This window comes from Gouania willdenowi, chromosome 11 (assembly GCF_900634775.1).
Source record: "Gouania willdenowi chromosome 11, fGouWil2.1, whole genome shotgun sequence".
Taxonomy (NCBI): domain Eukaryota; kingdom Metazoa; phylum Chordata; class Actinopteri; order Blenniiformes; family Gobiesocidae; genus Gouania; species Gouania willdenowi.
The window spans coordinates 7,968,944-7,996,397 of NC_041054.1; the positions used below are offsets into that span (position 1 = coordinate 7,968,944).

A 27,454-nucleotide genomic window follows, 5' to 3' on the forward strand; every position below is an offset into this window, starting at 1 on the left:
TCGAGCAGCCAAGTGTTGTGGGAGAAAAGGTGTGTGTGACAGGAGGGGGTGTTTTGTAATCAGAATGAAAACTCAGCATATGTTCCTAAAACAGAAGAACCGTTTATTTATTCTTCAATTTAAGACTCCGTGTTAATAAGAAGCAAAGATTTGACCTGAGTTTTCTTTATTTCTTTTCTTGAGTTCTTCCATTTTTTTTTCAGCCACGTTGACTTTGAAAACATTTGCCTTGTGTTGCATTATCATTTCTGTTACATTGTTGCCTCATCCATGGGAGCTATTTCCAGAAATGGGTGTGCTTTCAGGGAAATCTTTTCCCTTCAATATATCCAAAAGTCAATGAATCAAAAAAAGCAATGTTGTTTCAATGCAAATATGCTTTTTGTTGTCATGGTGCTTTATTGTAGGAGTGTAAATCACCTGTTTTATTCTGATATGATATGATATCAATTATAAGAACCATTACATTTTTGCCAATGTCACAAAGATTTCAATTCGATTTGATTTAGAAACCTGTGATTGATACCAGACAATTACATTAAAGAATAAATACACAATGTTGATACATTTTGGGAATTTTATTGCCTTACTTTTTAAGGCATATACATGAAAAACATTCTTTGAAAAAAATGGCGATTAATTTGATTAAATCATTGATCAAACAATCGATTAATCAGTCTACAATTAATCATTACACCCCTACTTTATTCCATTTGACACAATCCTTCACTGAAGCTGCACACAAACCAACTATAATACGAATAATAATGTACAGTATAAGGAAAACAAAACAAGACAACGTTCTGGTTTTCCAAAAATATCTTTTATTTCACATGAAAATTTGTTCACATTTATAATATCAAACAAGTCGTTTTTTTTCTTAATATATTCTATATATATATTTATATATTTATATATGTACATATTATACAGTTTTCTTTCTTACACATGTACAAAATTAAGTAACAAGAGTTCAGGTAAAAAAAAACAACAATAAAACAAACTTCAATGGCATCATACACAGTTGTGCTTTATCGATTGAGTCTGCCTGTTTGATGCAGATGTGATGAGTGACTGAACAAGCAACTAGATCATTGGGTTTGTGTTAAATCAGCTTCAACACTGACGGACTAAATTTAAACTTCCTCAAATGTTTGCCTCAGCCTTTAAAAAAATGAAAATCAGAAAACTGAATCAACATTTAGAGAAGACCCGCCTCTCTGAGGGTCCACGCAACATTTCAGTGTCAGCATTTGGCAGAAAAGATCCAAAACGCTATACTTTATTTTTCTCTGAACGATTTTGTTTCTGAATTTTGTTGTGCACATTATGGGGCGCCGATTGTAAAGTTGCGCATGTTAAAACAAACAGCAACTTTAACAACAAACCTTGTTAAAAAATCTATGTGAATTTTTTTATGTTACTTCTGTTTGAGAAATTTGTGCCATTTACTTTTCCCGTAAAAATATAACGAGTTGACGTTAAATCTAAATGTTAAATATTAAATCAAAATGGTAAATGTTAAATCAGAATCAGAAACTGTATTTGTCATTGCACGTTACAAAGCCACAGAGCAAGAAAAGTTCATTTCAGTTTCATCCCGTCCAAAGAAACATGAAATATATAACATGGGGGGACAAGAACGGGAGATTTTATTTTGGTACTTCCGGGGAATTTGCATAATAGCTAAATATTTAGTTCCACCCATGACATTTAGATTTAGCATTTAGATTTAGCATTTAGATTTAGCATTTAGATTTAGCATTTAGATTTAGCATTTAGATTTAGCATTTAGATTCAACATTTAACATTTAGATTTAACATTGACACTACAGTTTTACAAGAAGTAAATTTCACAAATTTCACAAACATTTCTGTAAATCTGGCCAAAAGTAACGTAAAAAATTTCACATACGTTTTTTAAACAATGCTAAATGTTGCGAAAAGTTACTGTTCATTTTAGCATGCGCAACTTTACAATTGGCGCCGCATAACTAACACTGGTTTCTAAAAATTTGTGTCCACACTGCGTGTCAAAAACTACTATCCAACGTTAGATTTATTACCGTTAGCTTGGAGATAAAGACAGTGTTAGCCAATTAGCCAAACGCAGACAATACTGTTTATCCAAAACCAATGTGTGTGGATTCAAGCCAGAAACAACAAAGAAATTTGCACATTTCAAAAAGGAGCTCACACTTTCTCCTGATCTCCAGTCAACGCAGCTGGACTTCCATTCACACGAGTACAAGCGTTAACAGGCCGTGGGGAGAAAACCCTTTGACGCTGCCATCAGTAAACATTTGATCTTGTTTGCACATTGTATATACAGTTAAACTCCTCAGCTGCAAAATGCTATAAATTATCTTCACAGAATGTACACCTACCTAGCATGATCTGACAAAGCGTTTTCATGTGTTGTGGAGTGTCTGAGACCAGTGTGCGTGACTGTGTGTAGTGTTGATGTGGTGCGTCTTTAACTGTGCATTATTAGTGCTGCAGTAGACAAACACATGGTCCGAAAAGGAATGGTTATCGTCATGAAAACAGCTCCTGTGTCTTTTAATGCTACATTTAGAGAATCACTTGATGTCACTCAATATCATTACGATAGCAAACACTACAAAGGGTACACAATGATCAACGTTTGAATAGTGTACACACAGGAGAGATGACTGATCTTTGGCTCCAAAGGTCTAAGGAAGCATTTGGTTGAAATGCTTTTAATTCAGTCTCACTCGTCACCCTTGTGATTCAAAGATGTTCAAGTCCGCGTTTTCCACTCTTGATAGTTCCTCGGCCACTTTAGGTTCCTCTTCTGTTTCTTCATATTCTCTCGTAAGCCTGTTCTGCAAAGTGTTTCTTGGAGAGACCCCAAAAAGACAAATCCAGATAAGCTTTGTCTTTTTCCAATAGGAAAGACAAATAATATTTAAAAAAAGGGAATAAAAACTAGATGTTAGCCGACAAATGCACGTTGTAAAAACTTGAAGTTCCTCAGCCAGAAGTGAGTCCGTCTGTTCTTTACAAGCTCCAGCAGTCTCTCCCTGTGGCCAGCACGGGGCACAGATTTTTTGAGTCTGTGGTTTTCCACCCACACAGACTGACTTCATTGTAGTCCCTGGAAAACAGTCCACCTAAAGGAACGTCTTGTGTCTTGTGCTCTCAGTGTAACAAAAGCAGTAACAAAAAGGGGACTAGCAATGAGAGGACTGTGAGGGATGTCGCTGCCACGGCAGAACTTGTCCGTACGCTCTTCTGGACATTTGGCAGCACAACCACTGGGTCATCTGCTTCAAGACAAAAATACACAGACTAAGCATACATTGATCCTAGACGTGGATATTTAAATGCTCAGGTTTGGTCAACATACCTGCAGGTAGTCTGTTAGATGGATTGTGAACCCCTCCCCCGGCTCCAACACCAAGCCCACCAGTTCCCCCTTTGGAAACTCTAGCTTCTTGAGATCCTAGAAAAATGAAATAAAACAAATCCCACTGAATTAAAAATTCTGGTTACATTGGTTTATAATGATCTCTTTATTCAGACAGGTTCTGGACTCACCATCAATAGCTACAACATCCACCCGAAGCCTGAGACACTCTTGGCCATGGTGGTGCAAAGGCTTGGCTGCAGAGAAGCAGAAACACAAGACAAGGTGTTAACGGTCTCACTAATGCATTGATCCCACTCTGGCCTCTTCATCCAACTTGTAGCGTGTGTGCATACAATCACACACTTTAAATACTTGGCAGCAATATCAGACAGGAGCAAAGTTTTTGGAAGCAATCTGTGTGTGTGTCTAGTCCTGCTGTTAATCTAATTACACCCTTGCCCAAAGTAACAATACGACTCATGCTTTGTGGTCACATACTTGAAACGGGTAGCATTGTCTCCAGTTGGTAAAGTGTGTAAACACCCTGGATTATGTTCACACTGATCCCAACCAACTTGCTTTACAGCTGGTACATTAAAAAGAGAATATGATTTTAATGTTCTGAATTAATCAATATATAATCACAATTAATGTAATGGATTCCTCATTGTAAAACAAGTTTTGTGTTAAACTTTTAGGATTAAATTCAGTTACTAACAACTACTTGCATGAAGTCATAAACAAGCAGGCTGTCAAAATGTATGTGGAATAATTACCAGTGGTATCATTGTAGGATTTCGGTAAATACAAAATAATTTCAGATTTAGGAACTCTCTGGATGATTTGGTTTGTTGTTTGATATCCCAGCTGGACAAAACTTTGGGCAGTTAGCTAGCATATGCCTTCACTCGCATTTCTGTCTGCTTTCCTTAAAACTTTGCACACTTCCTTACAGGTTAAACAAATCCAAGTCTTGCAAATGTCTCGCTTAAAGACAAAAAAAAATGTATCTGATAAATACATGGTGTTGGTTTCATAGATTAAAAAAAACAAATGTAAATGGGTAAAATTGCTGTTCAAAAGTTTGTTTTGTTCTGTTTATTAACATTGTCGGTAAAGGTTCGCACATTGCATTGTGGGATGTGTGGTCCCCGAGACAGATGCAAAGCGCAAGTGTTTTTACTTCATTCTTACTGTGATTTTTTGTGTTTTCCACAAAAGTCCTGCCAAAGTGACTTCCCAACACATTTGTGGTGTTTTCACAGAGTGAAAGTTGTGGAAAAACAATGACAGATGTTTATTTTGGGGCTCAGGCGACACGATCCGAATCCGGTCGAAATGGAATGTCTCGTGGAGTGAGGTGACATCTTGGGGAATACCATAAACAAACTAGAACAACAATGGTATCAAACAAATCACTGTCCTTGTCTGGTGGAGGACCATGTAAAGTAAAATGACTTCTATACATCAGTTTATGGACTTCAAATCCCACAATGCAATGCGTGCAACTTTCCTGACAATGTCAAACTTTTGAGTGGCAATTTTAACCTTTTGCACCTTTTTTCCCAAGCAAACGATCTTCAGTTTGATCTGTGAGGCCTACACCTATGTCTTTATGTGATAAAAACACCATAGGCACGATATAATTATTATATTCAAGGTTTTCCTTTGCGGGTAAAAAAAAATCTCATCTTATTCTGAACTCTCTGAACTACGAGGTGAAGTATGATAAAAATATCTTCCTGATATGAGATGACATTTGCTTCAAAACACATCCTTTAAACAATACTCAATATAACAGGAAAGACAATCACTGACAGAATGACACTTACAGATATAATAATAGCTTTCTCCTTGACGAAACTCCTTTCCCAGGGTGAACGGTGTGAAGCGCTGAAACTTTTCGGAGAACTTTTCCGGTGCGTGAGGAGCAAATGGATGGCTGCATTCCCAACGCATCTGGTCGTACGACTGCGGCTTGCAACTTTCGTAGTCCTCGCGCTCCACCATGTAAAGCACATACCGCTCGGCATCTATCAAAGGCACCTCGCCCTGAGGGTAATGGGGGCAGACGATGTCCAGGTAGTCATTGAGCCTCACCTCCACAGTGTAGTCATCCCACACAAACCTGCAGGGAGAAGGCAGAGGATAGGTTATGCAGGTGCCAAAAGACTGATAACCATGGTAATAATATCAGAGCAGTAATAAATATAAATCTCAAACCCTGTGATTATATATTGATCGGCTGCAAGACAGTGTACAACGGGGAAATCAGGAGAAAGACTAAGAGGCTCTGGAAGTGAGAGATAGGAAACGAGAACGAGAGGACGTTTGAGTGTAACTATGTGAGTGTGTGTGTATGAGTGAATGAAGAGGGAAAACACAATAAGGAAGAGAGTGATGTGTTGAGAACATGCCCTAAATATGGATAGCTGGGAGGCCAGGGGAGATGCTGGTGCTGCTAGGTTGTTGAGAGCTAGCGGACTAAGAGCCATGTGTCCCTCAGGAGCTAAGTGATGGTCAAAGAGAAACATTAGCAGTCAGATGAGGACTGGAGGACCGGAGATGAGTATTGACATCCACAGGCCTTCACACACCCACTCATGCAGATTAGTGAAGTTAGATGCAAAACAACCAATCGACTTCAACGAAAGCAGAGGAGTTTGCTCATATGGAGGATGACAACAAGTTCTGCATACATGTGTTGTGTGTATGAGTCTAACTATCTTCCAACACACTCCCTCTGGGGGGAGGCGGTCAGGCTGTCTGTCTCCGACCTACATCCCTCCCTTTTTACTCCTTCACCTTTTACACCCTTTTTATGATGGTCTTTAAACTAAAGCTCATCCAAAGCTTCTCTGATCTGCTTTAATTACCACAAAGAAAGCAAACATGATAATCGGCAACTTTGATTCACAATTTGTTTAATGCAAAAACTCTTGGTTTGATTGAGGTTCTATGAAGTGGCCTCATCCCAAGTCTGTGTGATTCAGTCAAACACCTGGGTCCAGTTTCCTAGATATTGTGTTTATCTCCTGAGAAATACCACTAAAGGTATTTCAGCTCCTCTACCTTCCCCCTCCAACTGGGTATGGCCTCCAGGGGCAGCTCCCAGTGAACCCTTATTTCCCAGTCAAAGCCATCTATCACTGGCTCCGAGTAGTAGCTGACTGCCAGCAACACGCACTCACCCACACGTCCCGGTAATTCCCATCTATCAACAATCCAAAGCTGTAGCTACCTACTATTTACACTCACCAAACCCACTCTCTCTCTCTCTTTCTCTCTTGCTCACTCACTCACACACATACACACACACTGGTACACAGAGCTCTTAATGCCTATCACCTTACCTCCCCTACTGTTTAGGATCACTAGGGGTTCCCTGAGAATGAAAGAAATTTGACACACTCAAATATTTTCACAACACTTGAGGATACTATGTGTCCAATATTGAGTTTTGTTGTCCTTGCAATGAATATATGCAAGACTTTTTAGGCTTTCAACACCCACCCACCCCAAAGAGGGGGCAGCCAAGTGATGCCCTGTTTAATCAAATCCAAAGATCTTAAGTAGTCGCTAAAAGTGCGTCTCTCCTTCAGGAGACACCCCCCCCCCCTCCCCCCCCCCAAAGTACCGGGGAGCATTTGGAGAGTTTGTGTTTGTGTGACCAGGTCCACATGTGTGATCAAAGTGTAGGGCAACATGCTGGAGCCGCTCATTAGATCTTGTTGTTTTTTTTGTCCAGTGCTCTCCCTGGTACCACCGGTAAATGGACAGACGCTCTGGCTCCAAACCCCAAGTCCTGGCTCTCTCCCTCCCTCCCTCCCTCCCTCCCTCCACCACCTCCTCTTTGCACATCCTTGCCTGGCTGCATTCCTTCAACTCTGATGACCAGATAAACCAGCAACACCATTGCATACGATCGCTACATTAACACGGATCTTTTCTGGAAATTAAACATTCACTTAGCTGCTCCGATGATGAAAGGCTCTCGTTGACTTTTTTGGGGGTGGTGGTGCAATAATTATTGTTCCGTGGTGGCACAAAGAGCTTAGCGCTTATCTACAGTGCCTGCTGCCATGCTCTGTTTACCAGCGCGCTGCTAAAGTGTTTTTCCCACTGACACTTTCAATCCCAGTTGAATCGATAACACTATTGAACCAACTCAGTTGCCTGACAGAGATGGTATCCCTTTGCAAACAGTGGAAACACACACAAACAGAGTCCCTACACCCTATCCCTCCTGCACCCAGAGCCATGATTACTAACTGGTCGTGGTATGGTCCCAATGTGTTCATCAAAAGAGGGTCGACGGGGGGGTGCAATTAAAACACAAAAAGGGGTATTAAAGTTGCCCTGGAGGGGGGTAATTATGCCCTCCTGATCCCCAGTTCCCAGCCCCTTTAGGCTAAAGTCTGGAGGGGAGGCAAGGGAAATGAATAGGCGAGGGGGGGGAGGGGGGGCCTCAAAGGGCTCAAGTTAGAACTTGCTTTTGAAGTTTCAGTCAATCAGTGTTACAATGAGAGTGCTACAGTTGTTTCTTTAATGCCACCGTTTCATACTTCTACTCGCAACATGCCCAAACTGATTGAGTGCCTTACTTAACGCAAAGAACCGTTGCTGAATATTCACCAGAGGAAAGCAGGCAAATGCCTTTTATTAGCGGCAAATAGTTTTAATTATCCTCCTGTCTTTTGTTCCCCTCTAACACCTCAGCATTGAAATGTTTCACAGCATCAGCTTAATTAACAGATTGGAGAAGCACACTTCAAAGAAAGCTTGGTCTCCGTGTGATTGAGCCGCGCTAACGGAGTCAAATTATGCCACCTTCACTTTGGCAGACAAACCCTCTCCCTTTCAGTCTTCCACTGTGAATTTTTGGGGAATTATCTTCTTGCAGTCGGTTCTTTTCATCTTCAGTGGCCGTAACACATCCTGATTAAATGTCATTATCTATTCCAGAATGTTTTCTTTTTAATGACAGTGACACTGTAGACGTCACAGCATGAAAGAGGTCTCATGTTAGAGATGATATATGTAGCTATGGGAAATATGCAGCATGTGCTTGTGGTCTCAGCTTTACACAATGAACAGTGAGATTGTTTGTGTGTGAGACTCTGTGTGTGCTGCTTCCCCAAAGCTCCGAGGGCTTTGGGAGTGTGTTTCGGTCATGATAAGGTGGATAATGAATGCCAATAATGAACAGTGATGATAGCAGCGCAGGAATGGCAAGTGATTAGAACTGCAAGTGTGAGTATACAGTCTGGTGAAAAATGGGCAACAGACTGTTCCCAGACACGGTTCTTCCTCTCCTAAGCTGGAATTCCTGATTTATTGGAGACACTTTAGGAACACGAGTCTAATCTTTTTTATTTAATCTCTCTGGGCTCAGTTTTGCTTTCAACTTCACCTCTATCCCCTGCTTTCATTCATCCATCCATCACCTTTTCAACTCTTCGGCCTATCACCCTGTGGAATGCCAGACCTCTGAGTCAAGGAGGCTGCAACCTGGATCAAAGGTCAGACAATCGCCAAGTCAGCATCAGAGAGTTTTGTACAATAACAGTCTGTAAGAAGGAGCTTTTTGAATTAGGAGTTCTGGAGATGGGTGCTGCTCCAAGAAAGTAGGAGTCAAACATTTTTAAAGGTATTCACTTTAAATCTGCTGGAGACAAAGTTTTGGGATATAGAGTCCTGTAGACAAATGCATAGAAGTGTTTTTAGTTCATGCTTACCGTCATTTCTTGTGTTTCTCCACCAGACAAAAAATACAGTGATTCACTCAACACTATTTTGATCTAATTTGGCTGGATTCGGATATTTTCATGTAAACCCCAAAATAAACATCCACCATTGTTTTGGGCAGAGTTTTTTTTTTGGGCAAACACAAGAAATTACAGTAAGAATACAAGACACTGCCAAAGTGACTTCCCAACGCATTTCTGGTGTTTTCACAGATTGAACGCTGTGGCAAACAATGGCGGATGTTTATTTTTTGGATTTACAGGGAAAGACCCAAAATCCGGCCAAAATTGAATGCCTTGCATTGTACCTAATACAGGACTCTTCTTAAAGACTCTGTTTCTGACAGTTTCTTACATTCATTTTGAACAAAGCTTCCTGCCAAAAAACTTAACTTGTTTTCGTCACGAATGAGTGAACTGGAATGTGGAGACCACCTAATCGGCTTGGCCAAGTTGGGATTATTGGGTAAAGTATAGTCTGAGCTGGAGTCCATTCATCAGCACCAGAGCCTGCTTAATACAGGGGCTTAGAGTGCACAGCTAGGCCCAAAGCTGGGTACTGAGGGCAGGGCCCAAGTAAGGGCTGTTTTTTTACCTTCATTGTCCTTACATAAAGACAGGTATTACCCTTTACAGTGGTGTTTCGGTCTGAAAATGAAAATGTCCATATGCATTAGTGTCTAAGGAAGTGCTAAAAAAAAACGGGCCTCTTTCTTTCCAGATAAATTGGTGCAAAAGAACTGTATTGGAGAAAGATGAGCTTCTACAGCAGGGGTGGCCAATCCAGGTCCTCAAGGGCCACAATCCTGCATGTTATTAGAAGTTTCCCTGCTTCCACACACCTGTTTCCAATGATTGTGCTATGAAGGTCTGAAGAACGGAGAGAATACCAAAACATGCAGGACAGGAGCAGACCCTGGAGGATCTGGATGCAGAGATACAACACCAGCCTGGTTAATCAGGACTGTTTGATGCCATCTCTCAAATTCTTCTTGTTTCATCAGACTAACTATTCATCCATCAGTGTCGGCCGTCCCCTCCCACACTCTGTTCATCTTTCATCGCTCAATAAGCCAACTAGATCCTTGTGTCAACTCAGGCCCTCCCCCACCAGGGCTTTCTGAACCAATCACAACCTGCACTGGTGGTATTCCAACTATGCAACTCTCTGACCTGCCTTTTGCAGAGCCAAGCATAATGTGACGTGGGTATGCGGGGGTCGTCATAGAAACAAATATGGTCCGACTCCCTTTTCACATAATATTCCAGCCTCCATTCTTTGTGTGTGTGACTTTTTATCATCCATCTCAATCAGCTTTCTTGTGTCTGTCATTCAACCTTTGTCAGTGTTGGATCATTGCTTATTCTGCCGGCGTTCTTGGCTCTCCTTGCTGAGCGTCTCTTTACCTTCCAGCAGAGTGACAAAGCTTTAAGTCCAGCAGTGAAATAATTGGCTGATTCCTGCACTAAAGAGGCTTAGATGAATACATATGCTCTTTCCAACTGTCTCACACCATCTCCTGACCCATTTGTATCTTATAAGGGCTGGTTCAGAAAGGTCACTACTGACATCATATTTCTCAGGAAGCAAATATCCGTACAAGAATATTGATTTCCCCCCCCCCCCCATTCACTCCAGATAGACTTCTCTAAGACAAAACTTTTATTTCAGTATGTTGTTATATTTGCAATGTGAGCTCACTACTTAATAATCCCATATTTTACCATGGTCATTAAATCGCGACCAAACAAATTTAGTTTTTCAATATTAGCTGTTGAAAAAACTCATAATCTGTTTCAAAACATACAGCTATATATTTTCATGTTTAACATGCATTTCACAGCATGCCTGTCAAAAGAAAAGTTTATTTCAAAATAAAATAAAAGTCCAGCATGAGAGACCCATCAGTTGAGAATCAATGTTATACAGAGCACAATGGAAGCTGGGTTTTTTTCTTTACGGCTGCATTAATGTTGAAATAACACTAGTAATACTATGTCTGACCTGTAGGGGCGCCAATGTTTGCTTTGAGACATGTTTACGCTCGTAGATTTTCCACAAACTGACAAGTGATGAAACCTGATTTACACAATAGTCCCTTTTTAGACAACAACACAAACACAAAATGCCTTTCATTCACCACTGCACTGACTCACTAACTGTCACCAAGACTTGACAAACAAGTCTAAAAGACACGTGCACACCACCTTTGATCTATGGCTCAAAAACGTCACTGAGACGTTAAGAAAGGGATTGTAATAATTGGGAAAAATAACAACCAGTCATGTAATGGAGATGTTATCCAAGGGATTTAGTGTGGGAATGAACGCTTATAAGGATGGAAAAGCAAAGGTGGAGAAAAGTCAGCGGATGTCTGGAGAGCAGATAAGGAAGAGGCACAAGGACATGCAAGGGGGCAAAGAAACACCGCAGAGGTCGACCTGGGTAATGCTGATCACTAGACAATCCCAAATAGAGAAATATCAACATTTGACGGCAAAGGAAGGGGGACTAAATAAAACAACCAGAGTGATTCACTTCTAATCAATGTACTCGTTTCTAACACAAGCCTGGGAAACACAATCTGGTCCTGCATCCCCTCCTCGTAGGTCTTGCGTGTGTTGGTGTGTGAGAAATGTATTGTTTTGTGTGCCGACAGGATACGCGCTTTTCCCGGGAAAAGCGTAAGCAGGAAATATAGCACTACACAGGAGAGAGACAACAGACAGCGTGCAGACTGTGCTAATGCCAACAGCACGTCTGTGGGAAGTTAAAACCTTTGGCCTGATTCCCTATCTAACGCAGTCAATAAAACATGCCCTCCTACTCCTGAAACTACCACAACAAGAGAAAGGGGAAGACTAAAAAAAGGAAAAAAAAGGGAATTTTCATTCAAATATCCACTGTGATAGTCTTCTTATGATTACAGGCTTAGAGAGAGAAAACTTCAACAGTGAGACTATGTGAGGAGATTAGAGTCAGTGTGACAATCTCCAAGAGTATTTTGCCCAGATTAAATTCTCCAGACGGATGACAGATTCAGATTAAGAGCATTGAGGCGATGGAAGGGAATTTTCTCCTGAGAATCCCAACCAGAAGGGGTGGGGGTAGGATAGGAACCGGGTGGGGTTTGAAGACAAGGCGAGATTATAGGAAGGGAAGTGAGAAACCTGGATGTTTTCTAGGAAAGCAGCGTTGGTTCAGATACGGTACTTGGAAACTGGAGAAATCCTTCATCTATTGCTGCTACCTAGTCACAACCCTCTGACGTTTATACTCACTTTATCTTTGATCTCTAAATCATGCACAAGCTTCCCATATGGAGTGTATACGTGACAGCAACTAAACCAACAGCAGTCCTGTGCTCGTACATCAAAAATACCACAAAGAGTAGGAAAAACTATTTTACTGGAATGGTTTGAGTGGGTTTTTTTCATCAGGAAGTAGAAGAAGGAAGCTTTAGAAAAGGGGGGGGAGGTATGAAGAAAAGGGCAAAGTACCATTTGAAGGATCGCACGGATGCCAAGAACGATAAAAAAATTCCACACCTCTTAGCATGCTTGCCTCCTCTCTCCTTCTCTGAGCGCGAAAGTTGGAGGTGAGGATAATAATGAACTGAAAAGGGACAGCTTGTAAAGTTGAGATAAAAAAAGCTGGTGAAGCAGCCAAGGGGACTGAAAGAGACTTTCCCAGGGGGCACAACCACGGCTGTGTGACGAGGGGCCGGCCACAGTATTCACAGACCACCGCTGTGACAGAATGACTGACAGATTGATAGAGGCCGTGCCACTTCATCACGCGGCCAACTCTGACCCTTGATCAGTCACACCAGTTACTATTCTTTTTCAGAAGCCCACCGTGGAGACCAATTCCTCAATTTGTATGGAAAGCATCACAAAATCAGCCGCATTCACTGGACAAGTACCAAGAAAATCTTCCATGTGGGTGAAACATGCCTTAAATAACTCCCATTTAAGCCACACAGCGCACGAAAAACTGAATTACAAAACCAGTTGCGAAACCAAATACCTGGGAAACATTGTTTGTGAATAAACCAAATCCAAAAGCCTATAAGGGAATCTTATCAAAACAACATTTTAAGATTACCTCCTATTATCCTCAAATAACACATTTTAACCTTGGGATCAATCTGACCCGATGGATATTTGCCACCATAAAATGATTTTCAGACACTGTGTTATATATATAAATAAACCCCTTGATAATGAAACCTTGAGCTGTTCTCTAGTGCCACCATCAGGTAAAGCTTTTAATTTAGAATGAGATTATCTTGAATAGTTTTTCAATCCAACTCTTCTTAAATGTACTGACAACATTACTGACCCCTATTGAACCCTAATGATTGTGGTGATGATATGACCTTTCCTGCAGCGCCACCATCAGGTCAAACTTTAAATTTTAGAGTGATGGTACGTTCGGATGTCAAAATCGTGCCTCTCGCGCATAGTTGGACGCTTGTCACCAGTGTCAAAGATTCTAGGGATGCACGTCGAGGGGACGAGCTCCTCTGTTGCCGGTGGTGTTCATAGAATGGATGATATTGTGGCGATCAGTTACGTACATAATTCACCCAGTGACTGTGAAATGGTGGGGAACATTGTGTTGAGAAGGCGGTGTTTCCAGTCGGATGTATTTTGTTGTGACTCAGTGTGTGCACTGTGATGTTAGAGGACTATAGAGAAGTATGGTGAATGGATAATAAAGTGTTAAGTTCCTTGCTGAACACGTCGCCTCTATTCCCGTTCATCGGCTCTACATTATCCAGAGAGTGGCTTGGCTTTATTTGCGCCTCAGCGCCGTATCTAAATTCACTAGAGCTGCGCTCGGACGAGAGTCGCTTTCAGCGTTACGTCGGTGTTTCCCATGCCCAATTTGACGACCTGCTGACCTGCATCGGTGCTTGCATCACATACCAGGACCCCAACTACAGGCACTCTATGCCAGCAGAAGAGCGCCTGTCCATTTGTCTCCACCTCCGGTTACTGTTTTTATTTTGTCATTATTCTGAACATGTCAAGCTTGGGAACGCTCCTGATTGGTCGACGCGCCGCGATATGCCCCAAAAGTTCAACAATCCCAAATCCAACGTCGCTGCGTTGGAGGCGCCGGACGCACGTCAAAAGCATCTGCCGTGCAAAAAGCTTCAACACGCCCTGCACAAGAGGCGCGGGACACGCAGCTGGACCTCCAACGCTCCCTAGTAATGCGTCCATCATGTATTGTGAATGTACACCTGCTGCTTTTGACGTTTGGTTTGAACGCGCCATTAGTGTATCTTGAAAATGTTGAGGAACACCAATGCATGCAACATGTCTTCAGCACATTGAGCAATATCATCAATAATGTCACGCTTAATCAATTGTACACATCAAATTAGAAAAAGTCATGAAATATGAAGCAAAAAAAAACAAGTCAACAATTATTTTTGGAATGATAAACATTGAATGGAATCAATCTGATCACAGGGATATTTGCCTCCAGAATATGATTTTCAGAAAATTGTTTTGTTGACCAAGTTTTTGTGTCAGACACTTTGTTCATTTGTTGAATACATAAATAACTTATTTTATCAAATTAGGAAAAGTCATGAAATATGAAGCAAAAAAAAAAAAAGTCAACTACTGTTTTTTGAATGATAAACATTAAATGGGGTCAAATTAAAACCAAGGATAATAGTATCCTAAAAATATACTTTGTTATGACATGAGTGGAAAAAATAATCCCAATAACAATAGGCTTAAACAAAACTAATGTATGAAAAAATGACTGACGTGTGCATGTATGAATGAGCATGAAATGGTAACAGCTTTATAGAGTTCAAGAGTAACAGATTGAAAGCTGAGGAGGGAACCTGGCAAAGAGGCTTTGGAGCGAATGAGAGACAGGTACAAAGCAATAGAAGGTGGAGGAGGTCTTTTCCTGATCTGTCAGCAGACGAAACGTGAAAAAAGGCTAGAAGCTACTGAAGGGTCTGATCATTCCATCAGTGGAGTTGAGAAGTGTGCAGAGCTTCTGCTACAATGTGTAACACAACTGTGAGCCACGTGTGAGTGAACGGCCCGAGTTATGTGTACGAGAGCGTGTGAGTCACTTGAAATCCGGTGATGGCTGCACATGTGAGCGAATTTACGCTCAGACGCTCCCTTTTTACGGAAAAACACGCACTCACTCTGGCATTTTTTTTATTCTCAACAGACCCTGCTGACGGTGAGCAAGCTGATGCTAATCAGAAACAAAGGTTAGGAGTATGTAGACAATATAAAAGGTCACAAAGTGTTGAAATCCACACTGTGGTGAAGCGATAACACCAGCGCTGTAACAATGTAGTAATTAAAGCACAAGTTCCTTGGAAGTCAGCCACATGTAAGTGTTGAGTACGGACGTGGTGCACGTACAGGTTGAACAGAATCCGTCATCAAACATTGACGCAAGAGCGGAAACCGGCTTGTAACACATTAACGAGTGTGTTAATCCAGTATCAGGCAACAACGAAACCGAGCCAAAAGAACAACCCATCCCTCAAATAGAAATAACACCCATCAACACACTGTATCCCCTCACAGGGTCGAAGGTGAACAAGAAAGTTGTGGGAAATCATGAAAAGCAAACCAATGAAAACATCTCTCTGTGAATCCAGGATTAAGAATAGACGAAAAGGGAGAGATTTAGTACATTAATCTGAAAAAACAACCAGCAAAGTGCAAAAGGGTAGATAATAGTACACACAGAGGACGACTTCTCTTTCTACAGATACAATACAGTGTCTTTTATTGTCAGACACAAGGTTTCACACTTTTATTATGGACATTAATCACCATCTACAGGAAGAAAGCTTTCTTTACCAAAATGAAAAAGGAAATGTAACAAATAAAATATGGTTTCTAGAAATGTTCTGAATTCAAGTACCTTCTTATGTCTGACTATAACATTTTGCTCAGAATACTATGAAAAAACAACTCTAGAGTGATTACAAACATTTTCAATAATCTCATTTTGTAAAGAAGTGGAATGAAACACTATTTAGTGCCTCCTGAATAGATTTATTTCTATAGTTTTTATCAATTCCAATCATCTCGCACCTGGTGTGGGACCAACACTGATCCTTCTATTTGTAGTTCATCTTCCACATTTCTATCATCATTATTATGATTATCATTTTAACTGTAAAAAAATTTTGTATTGCTTTCATTGGTTAATTTTCCTCTCTCTAGTAGCCCCTGTAGTGCCATCATGTACCCCTGGGGGTACACATACTCCCAATTTGAGGAGGAGAAGAAGAAGATTTGTTTGTAGAACAAAGTCAAGGAAGATTTTTCACATGACAAATGTCACGCCATTCAATGCAACACAGTCAAAAATGTATTGAGTTGATTTTAGTTTCTTTGCAGTTTAAAGGGATCCTGCACTGTTTTTACAAATGTGGTTGAAATGTCATTATTAGAAGATCTACGCCTAAGAAAACGCTTCGTTTTTGCACCACATTTAAATAAATCTCTGCCCCCTGCGGTCATAGATTCTTTTTCGGGTCACAACTATTCTTTTCCTATTTCGAGCAACTTAAAGCAGCACAAATTAGCATTTTGACCAAAAAAGGCTGAATGCTGCACTCCAATAGAAAACAAAGGGTTATTTACAGGCAAATGGAGGTGTGTGACATCATCAATCACGTGATTTCAAGATGGCGGAATACAGGTTTTAAAATAGTCCCATTTTTTGAAGTTAATAAAATTGATATGGTGCAAAATAATGTGTTTTGTTAGACATAAATCCTCTAATGAGTACACTTAAAAAATTTTAGGCCACGTGTGTAAAAACAGTGAAGGATCTCTTTAACAACGAATCAAAGCTAGTGGTTTTTGGGCTGATCTCTAACTTTAGGGTGAGACATAAGTTCTGTTGTGTTTTTCTTAGGTTTTGGGTTCAGGAAGAAAATTCGAGAACCTGTTTTAAATAATGACAATATTGTGACCCTGAAACCTTTTATTTGCGTGGACAAACACCCAAGACAAGACGGACCCCATCAGGAAAAAAAAAATCAATTTGTGGGTGGAATGTTGAATTGTTGATTTAAAGAAAGAGAAAGTGGTTGAAAATAAGCATGGAAGTGTGTTTGCACACCAGGGAGAGTGAGTGCAGCGCTGATTGATTTAGAGGCGTCAGTTGGCGTGATGAAAAAAAGTGTCCTGCTTTATGATTGAGTGGCTGCCTGATGAGGTTGTGTGTGTGTGTGTGTGTGTGTGTGTGTGTGTGTGTGTGTGTGTGTGTGTGTGTGTGTGTGTGTGCACTCGCCCCTCCAAGTGTGTCAGTGGGTGTGTTTGTGTGCGTGGGTGCACGGAGAGGTTTGTTTATGGAGCACAAACCCATAACGCTCTTTATGCCCCCGGCCATTTCACCACAGCTTTCATCAACCATAATTCTTAATTGACCCCCACTTATTTCAAATGGCCCCTAACCCTGACAGTTCGAGCTCAGATTTCTCCTCTCCGAGCAATCTATCTCTCCCCCACATAGTGACCTACTGGGCAGGCCTCGAGTTACCTCCTCAGTCTCTGTCATACACCATTATTACTTGTCGTAGCAGCTGAAATATGAACGGCCCTGTGTTTCTCTGATAGCTACACACTATCTTATTTGATATCTTGATTTAGGATAGTAACCTCCCACTCCACTCAGGGGTTAGAGCTCCCAGTTAGATGGGCGGATGTTGGAACAGATATTTCAATACTTTTGGGCAGCAGTCAAGTCTGTTGCATCAACACTGGAAAAATACAACAATGAAAAACTGCTTTATGGGATTTCAACCACCAAATAAAGGCAGAGGAAGCAGCCAATAGCCCAGCAGGACTAAACATTACAAACTATTAATCGGGCCGATTTTGTCCATCACCGATGAATCGACATCGGTCAATAGTAGAGGTGTGCATTGTCATGAATCTGACGATACGATATGACTCACGATATGCATGTCATGATACGATATATCCCGATACTAACATTGCGATATACATCGCGACATATCGCAATATCAATCATTACATATTTCACCTTTAGAAGTACAACACGGTATGAAACACAATTAATTTCATTTTTTAAACTTGCGAGAACAGGTAAATGGTAACTGACTGTAATTCAAGTACAAATATGAAAAAAAGTGTTATGTTCACGAAACTGTCAAATTACATACACAGATTCTGATTCTAACCACATACATCTATAAAAGTGGCCAGTATGTTTTATGAAAATCAAGTGAAATTTCTTGGATCGATACGATAATCACGCTGTAAAATATTGCGATATATCAACAAGTCGATTTTTTCTTACACCCTAGGTCAAAAGCTATAATGATGTTGACGTTTTGCATGAATCCATGTTACATGTACTTTGTTTTTCATTTTTTACATTGTATTTTTACATTGTATTCCAAAAATACTGTTGACACAAGTTTGTATTTTGTCATTATCAGTGGAAGTTCCCTATTTGAATTTAGTAGTGTTTTGCTTCTTTGTGTTTTGGGGTTTTTATAAGAATTTATGTTCATGTACAGTATATATCCTGTGTATATTCATAGTTTCATTTGTTTCAAGCTGGGCAATGAAACAAACATAAAAAAAGGTTGTAAAAAAGAAGGAAATACATGCGATACAATCATGTCTGTAGCGCGTGTGAAATGGAGTAGAATGAAGTAAAACTTATTGGAACCCACCCCATTGTAACACCCACCACCACCACCACCACCATCACCACCACATTTCAGAAAAAAAAGAACCATTTATTTCTTAATGGCTTATAAATAATACAAATGTATTATATGTCTACATGGGAAGAATCACACTTACATATCCACATTACCCCAGGTGATTTATGTTCTTATTTCATATAATGACCGATATATCAATTATCGACTGATATATATCGGTTATGGCCAGTTACATCGGATAGCGGAATTTTAAAACCCTAAATATTGGTCCTAAAATCCCATATTGGTCAGGCTCTGTTAGAAAGCAATAAACACTGGGATAGAAAACAATAAAAAAAATATGAATGTTTAGGTTGTGTTTCATTTTTGTGACCCATAATAACTGTCATCTACAAAATTATGTACCAAAAAAAAAAAGAAGAAAAAAAAAAGCTACTTCATTTATAATTAAGATAGAAAATCACATGACATAACATGAAGCCAGTAAATCTGGGCACTCACAGATTGCGAAAGGAAATAAATCTTTAGTGGTTGAAGAAAAGGTGACAGGTAAACAGCAGGATGATAACAGGTTTGAGCTCAGAGTGGGAGGGAGGGGGAGGAGGGTGGAGGGGGGGCTCCAGAGACTGTTTTACATTATTATCATGACAACAGCAGCAGTTCCTTCCATCACAGATTCACCCTAAACTCTCCACATATGCATGAGCTGCAGTAGATAACACATGCATTCGAATCTGAAAGGAACTGATTTATGCGCATAAGGGGATTTTAAAGCCCCCCCCCCCCCAATACTAAGCGCAGAGTTTGTGCACAAATGTTGTGAAAAGTGCATTGAATCAAAAGACGTTATATTTACTTTGGGTTGGAGCTGTTCCAGAACACACTGTGTCGCTCCGCTGCTGCAAACCAGGCGCAGAAGCTCACTACGAAGCCCACAATCCAGAGCAAATCCATGCTGGAGGGAAGTGGAGACGCACGGACACAGGACGCACAACTTACGCAGGTTGTGCGAAAAAACTAAAACCAAAGCAAGAAGAAGAAGAAAAAAATAAAAAAATAAATGGGAAAAGTTCACTCGTGCACACAAACGAAGCTTAAATAAGCAGTGTTTGTACGCAGTAGGTAAAAAAAACCAAAAACACAAATATATGTTCTTGATCAATAACAGCGGGCGGAGTGAAGCTGGTGACACGACAGGTCCGTAAGTAATGAGAGCCTGAGCTGCGGAGAGGCTGCTTTTGTGAAACGCTCACAGTTGCAGACCACGCCCCCTCAGCCCCAGCGGACCAATCACAGAGCTGTCCGCTGGACGCAGGCTCTGCATGTTTCAGAGAAACGTCGTTTGTTTACGCGGATAGTCTGCACACACACCCACAGCACTGACCGAGATTTTCCAACATAACATGAATAAATACAGTGTCTATAAAGTTACAACATTTGTTTTTTAAATGTAGTTATTTCCTCCCCAGATAAAAGCTGCAGTGCAGTAGAGATAAGATGAGGAGATGGAATAATCACCATACAAATGATATCTTTCTCCCTTCAAATCCCATCATTTACATCACCATATACAGGAATATTGAATCCATTTCTTTTTTTTTTTTTTTTGAAATTAAGAAAATTCTTGCAAATTGTCCCTCAGAATTCTGGCAAATGATGTTGTAAATTTTTAGAAGATTTGTCGAAAATTCAAGGAATTTTGACCAATTGCTGAACATTCATTCACGTGAGAGTCCAACAGCAATTTTGAATTTGTGCTTAATTCTTTCTTCACAAAAACATTTCATTTTTTGTTGTTGATCATGTTTATTATATTTATCCTTCATATGTATTATTATTATTATTATTATTATTATTATTATTATTATTATTATTATTATTATTATTATTATTATTATTATACTGTTTCTGGTTTGGTTTGTCTAAAAACTAAAACTCTGATTCAGACTTGAGATCAAACTGGGTTAAACGTGGCTCTTGAACTAATATGATGTTAAAGGTTAAAGTATATATTTACATTTACAAGCATAGACTGTGCAGGTGAATAATATGACTGTTATTCAACTTATCTTTCAGTTCAAATCCAAGGGTTTTGATCAAATGACTGACAATAATGCAAAAATATGTCTATATGCTGCACTTCCTTTTTAATTGAATTTTTTTTAACATACAGGGAGTATTTGACATGTATTTTCAGTGAATTATAAAATCATCCAAGACATATGAAACAACTTCTACCACCTGACTTGACAATATTATACAAATAATACCCTAATATGTGGATTTTAGCTTTAAAAAAGTAGTTTTTTAAGTGCATTTTATTTGTTGGAAACTTAAATTAATGGAAAATGTATAGATTGACGGAGAAGGGGTGGGATCAAATGAGTGTATGCTTCTTCCCGCCCCTTTTCGGACGTGTATTTGTATGGAGGGTATTTGAGAGCTTGTTTTGCATCGTTTGTCCACTTTTTTTTGCATTTGCTTTTTTCTTTTTTTTATTTGTACATGTTCAAAATAAGCTAAACTCAACTAATTGTAGACCTACTGAACAGCCACATCATTTCTCCTCAGCTCTTATCTTGGAGTGAAGTGCTCCGCCCAGGACTGGTTGAGCAACATCTGGTGTGTTTGTGCATGGATTCCTTGAACTGCCGTTAATCTTATCATCCTACAGGCTTTGCCATGTTTGTTTGTAAGGCATGTGCACTAGTAGACTTGATAGTGATATTATTCCTTAAAGATACCCTAATGATGTAAACCATAAAGAGTTGTATATTTTGAAACACAATAACCCACTATATATGATACCTTACACATGGGATGGTGATTATGCATCTTGCAGATGGAGCATGTAACCATAACCCCCCCCCCTCTTGCCTTGCTGTCAGATACATTGCAAATCCTGCATCTCATCTCGATGTCATTGACATGGATAATCTGGACCATGAGCTGATTGTTCAGCCCAGTGAACCATTACGCCCGAGGCGGTTTCCAAGGCTGGTTCGGCTTGACATGACATTTCATTTGCTACGTTTGCTCTGCTTGTAAGATTGTCCAAAGAGATGAGGATACCAAAAAAAAAAACCACAACCCAGAATATAACGTGAAAAGGAAACAGCCACCATGCATCGTGGAGAGTGAATTTAAAGCACTTTATTCTGCATTATTTTGTCATTTAACAACATAGCTACAATTGATGGATGTGATTTGATAAAGTCTGAAGAGATTAGGTTATTCACACAGTAACAGTGCAGACGAAGACATCCAATAGGAAACACGTGAACGGAAAAACAGCGTAAATCCAAAATGCCAGAGGTGTAAAGAGTACAGATTTTTCCGACTCGTGTTCATTTTTGGTCATAAATCTTGCCACGGTTCCCTTGGTAAACAACTTAAACAGGAAGAAACCAAATCTTGCACAATTGGAATTGAATTTGTTTTTCCCACAAAGTCAACTGCATAAAATAAAGGGTTTGTCAAGAACATGTGGATTCTTTGATTGTTGTCTGGTCATTTCATTTTTTGTAGTTTCACAATGTTCGTTGATCATTTCAAAACAAAACTTAAGAATTTACTCAGTAATGGTTGGGTGTTGAAATGTAACAAATTACTTCTTTTTAAAACAGGTAAAATGACTTAGAAATATATTCAAAAAAGTACAAGTACCCATAGAAGCAACTCAATTACAGTAATGTGAGTACTAAGTAATCCTATACTTTCACCTCTACAAACTGCATTATATATGTACTGTATATACGTCACACTCGATGCTACACTGCGGTAGGGGTTTATACATTCTCTATCTAAAAACTGGAAACCCACTGATTGATCTGGCTACGAGAAGAATAAACTGTTGTTGACAGTTTGTTGGCATTAGCAGATGTTTTCAAATCAACAATCTATGATCAGATGCAGCCTCACCTTAATTCTCCACCCATTTGCATCTCCAACTTTAATTCTTTGCTTTGTTGTTTTTTAGTTTTGAAAAACCACTTCTGTGACATTTTGTTATCATTTCATAAAGACGTTTACACAAAACCCCTCAAATATTTACTTTATGCAGCAAAATAAATCCCAGACTCAGAACTAGAAGTCCTTTGTGAAAAGCCTCGACTACTAACACAGACTGTAAAATACAGTGTGTGTGTGTGTGTGTGTGTTCCATACTGTCTAAACCCATTCAGACTGAACAGTGCAAACAGAGAAAGACATTTATAAATGCTAATTTTGGGCCATTCATCCCCACAATAATATGTTCTGTTTTGTTAGAGAACCCTTATCCTTGTAGATCAGGGGTGTCACACTCATTTTAGTTCAGGGGCCAAATAGGGGGCAGTTTGATCTCAAGTGGGCCACAAATTTTATGAAGGAACACAAGTAATTTTGACATTTTTGTGCCATAGTTTGCACTTTTACGTATTTATAAAATACTAAATATGTAAGAAACCGGTAACATCCAAGCAATAAGTCACAGTTATCAGTCCCAACAGGATCTTTACTTTAAATTTCCTAGATTTTATAACCAATTTCTATTTAATTAAGGGAAATATTGTGTAATTATTTGAGGAAAATTGAAGGATTTTGTAAGAATTATGAGTTTAACATTAAAAATGACTGCAATCATGCGATATAAATATTGAGAAAACTATGAGCACCTGCAAATATTGTTGAGTTTCATTTACACAATGATTCATGCTTTCTCTGTCATTTTTACTTTCTCCTGGGGGCCAAATTGGATACTCCAAAGGGTCGGATTTGGCCCCCGGGCCATGAGTTTGACACATGTGCTGTAGATCATTTTTTTCATGACTCCAATTGATTTTTTTTTCCTCTTCCTCAATAGAAAGATAAGAGGGTGAGGTGGACTGTCGTCATACTTTTCATTTGCATTGAAATTAACATTTGTTGCAGAGAAGCTTCGGCCTTGTTGACATTTAGATTGAGAACCACTTTAGCTCCGCCGCAAACTGAACTGGTGAATGATTGAATAGATGAGGGGATGAGGAATAGAAACTGCAGCGATGTGCTTGTTCTATATTAGACAGATGTACACACACACACACACACACACACACACAGAAACATAATTGCACAAACACACATAAACATAACCCCACGATTCTGCACACAGTCTGTTCTGTGGCATGAAAATGAGATATAGGAAAATGATAGGGAAACGGTTGAATGGCTGCATGGGAACACAACGGGCCATAATTTGTTGTTTTTTTTTCCCCCACTTGTTTCAACCAAAGTAATTAAATGATGTCATGCGCAAAGCACTTCCCATGATACCCAGAAATTGTAATTCTCTTGAACCTTTGACATTTCCAGCAAGTCATTCAGCTTTACGAAAAAACTTTATTCAGAACCACTGCACCATGGGAAGCCCTTTTGAACCCACTCTCCACCTTTGTTTTGTTAAATGTGTCTAATTCTCTGCACTTTTTCAACAGATGTTAGCTGAATCGCCTTCTCTTCTTGTGTCGATGATTGTTGCCACTTTCATTCTTCATGCTCCACAGCAAAATCTATTAAAAGCAAAGTGCTCGGACCTTCTGTAGTGAATACCAATGAGTGGCATAATAACAGACAGTCATCACGTTGCCCTCCTCAAACAGGAGCACCCCAACCATCTATTCACACTGGCAAACAGTGTGAACCGTGGGGAAGCTGGACAGAGCTGGATGCCGTTAGCGTCTTTGTCTCTTTCTCACCTCCACTTTTCATGGAATCTTATTGGGAGCAATGGAAGCAAAGTGTTTCCTCTAATTAGTGGTGCACACATCAGTTTCCCCTTGTGACACAAAGGCAAGAATACCTATCATTTAAAGAGTGGCTTCATTTATATTCTTCACTGCTCGGAATCAGGCAAGTTTTACTGGAGTAAGTTAAGGGAAACCAAAGTTAGGGACCAGTAGCAGTGACTCTTAAGCAGGGGACACCAACATGTTGCCCGCGGTCAGTAGGTAGCCCAATCCGTGTATCATTCAGTTTTCATTATGTAACAAAAACATGAAAAACGAAAAAAAAAACACTCATTATTTGATTCCAAAACCAAAATGAAAAAACGGAAAACGCCTTGTTTTTCAAATTCAAGCTCTTTTGCTTTGGTACAGAAAACGAAAAACGGAAAACAAACACGTTTATTCGTTTTCTCCATTACCGATTTGCCAAAGTACGTGACCCGGAAGTGAAGCGTTATCCACGATATCTTTAGCTCTGCAACACGTAGGAGTCTCTAATTCCTCCGAAATGTCCGTGAGGAGGTTCTGTGCCCAACACCAGCTAAAGCGAAAAGGACATGTTTCAGATGCACAGTTGGAAGCAGCGATCTTGTCATGTCGAACTGCCGTTAGCATAACCGTTAGCATAACCGTTAGCGTCGGATGAGAGTACACTTCCGGGTACTGTATGTTTTGGTCAGTGAATTTTCCGTTCAGAAAAGGAAATTGAAATAAAATAGGAGTGGTTATTTGATTTCCGTTTTTCAAATAAAAGGCATATTTCTTCATCAGGGTCAAAAAGAGATGAACAAATAATTAAAAATTGGTTGATTCTAAAACCAAAAGTCCTTTATCTTCCTTTTGTAATTAGTTTTTATGGATGATAAACAGTGCGACAACATGACGTTCCACTCAGTCGTTGACCGTCAAAATGGCTCACACTCGGCTAGGGATCACGTGACTGGGAGGTCTCGATATCCACCAAACGTCATTTCAGCGCTTTATGTTTTGGGCCAAATCGAGGCTAAGACGGACTGACTAGATTTAACCCAAAAATAGTCATTGAAATTGGGCGTGGGGTTTGGATCATCCAACTTGGTCCAGATTAAGTACATCTGGTTCAAGTTCGACCCAAAATTAGTCAATAGAAATATTGGAAATAGCTGACTTCTCATTTGTGGTGAGTAGATGAAGAGTTTTAACCCTTTTTTTTGGGCTAATTTGGACCAAATTAGCACTTTAACCTTTTGTCTACACATTTAAACATATCGGAAACCACACACACTCGGACGCACCCACACACGCAGACACACAAATCCGTACGCCTGTAAAGCTAAAAGAAACAAGCCAAAGTGAGAGACAAAGAGCAGCTGAGAAGGAGGCGGACAAGTAGGACTGTAGAAAAATGCAAAAAATAATCTTAAGTAACCAGTGTTCGAGCAAGAATGAAAGCAAAAGTGTTGGTGTGTGATATGAGAGTAGCTAAATAAAGAACGCACCATATGTGGAATTAAAAAGACACAGTGAATGTATGGAAAGGGTTGGAAACATAAAGCAGCAAAACAATGATGCAGGGAGACCTCCAAGCCAAGAATGAGCAAACATCAAATACATTTTAAAATTGCAATTACATCTTCAATTATCCACGTTCAATTACAACTCAATTCCGATTACATCTACCTGCAAAAAAATGACAAATATTTTCACAACTTATCACAACTACATTATTATAATAATATAATCGCAATTACTGAGTCTTTAATAGAAAAGCCCAAAAAACTTTTTAAATCTGCTGTAAAATACATATAAAATATTATCTTGGTTACCTTGTTAGGCTTCCTTATCAATGTCAATTTTGGTATTAATATTTTTGGTGTGAGCGTCTGAGCCTTTTTTTCTGTCAGTGTACCCCTAGAATCATATTTAATTTTAAATGGTAAAATAATCCTGTAGAGAAGTGACTGGTAAACTTGATATAAAATGTATTTTATTTATGGTAATTACATATGTGTAAGCCATAGAACTGTAACATAATTCCCCAGATTTGCATTTTTGTAAATGATCATTTTTGACATAATTTCTATGCCAATTATAGCCACAAAGTCCATTATCTGAACTCAATTGCAAATCAATTGCGGTTACAACAGCAACATCAATTTTTAATTAAAATTACAATTGTAATTACATCATAATTCTGATTAATTACCAATTACTTGATTACGATAGCAAATGACCCCATCCCTGTCTGTGATGATTAGGGGTGCCTCTCCTGAGAACGCTGACATTTTGGAGAGCAGTGCTTCATTTCTCCAAAAGTTCTGTCTGACATGTTGTAGTCCTGACAAAAAGCGAGGAATTGACTCAATAAGATAGTTGGGAGAAGTTTTAATAAAATGCGTGGAAACCCGCAGGTGAAATGTTAACACATGACCATATCTGAGAGGAAAGAGAGCGCAGAGAAAAAGCGGAAGAAGAGACTGATGCCAGATAAATTGGAGGGGGCTGGCAGGAGGCTGTGAAAGATAGAAATAGACAGGAAACAAATAAGGAGACTGAGGGAGACTGGTGCAGAGGCACAAAATGTAATAATGAAATGTGGAAATGAGGTCTAACAATCAAACACGAGAGAAATGGAGAAACTGGGAGCGGGAGTGACAAAACAACATCATGAAAATGAGATGGGGACAGTATTATTTTCAATAAAAAACACTTTTGTTTGTTCATTATTTTTCTGATCATAATAGAGATTATTTACAGCCAAGAGGTGACACAATCATAAAAACAAAACATAGATCCAAAGAAAGCATCTTTAAATGATAAAAGTCTTCATAAAAATGTATAACATGTCTTCAAAATATTAAGGATTGACCATAAAAGAATGGAAAAATG

At 39.5% G+C, this 27,454-nt stretch overlaps 1 protein-coding gene across 2 annotated transcripts; it reads right to left on the minus strand.

Moving 5' to 3' along the window:
* Positions 1–883: 883 nt before the first annotated feature.
* Positions 884–20,035, minus strand: LOC114472636 (ephrin-A1-like). 2 transcript variants are annotated; one of them, XM_028461948.1, is made up of 5 exons: positions 19,699–20,035; positions 5,209–5,504; positions 3,565–3,630; positions 3,374–3,469; positions 884–3,290 (listed from the first exon to the last, which is right to left on the minus strand). In XM_028461948.1, exons 1-5 carry the CDS (start codon positions 19,794–19,796, stop codon positions 3,166–3,168), a joined length of 681 nt encoding a protein of 226 aa, XP_028317749.1. In that variant the 5' UTR covers positions 19,797–20,035; the 3' UTR covers positions 884–3,165. The 2 variants fall into 2 exon arrangements, with proteins under 2 accessions (XP_028317749.1, XP_028317748.1); XM_028461947.1 differs by having other exon boundaries at positions 884–3,293.
* Between the last annotated feature and the right edge of the window lie 7,419 nt (positions 20,036–27,454).

Bases quoted from the DNA above. Each gene is read 5' to 3' on its own strand.
- LOC114472636 (XM_028461947.1), bottom strand. From the start codon at position 19,796: ATGGATTTGCTCTGGATTGTGGGCTTCGTAGTGAGCTTCTGCGCCTGG. The intron at 3,470-3,564 runs GTGAGTCCAGAA...TCATTTTTCTAG, and splicing joins GGATGTTGTAGCTATTGATG to GATCTCAAGAAGCTAGAGTT. The intron at 3,294-3,373 runs GTATGTTGACCA...TTTGTCTTGAAG, and splicing joins ATCTAACAGACTACCTGCAG to CAGATGACCCAGTGGTTGTG.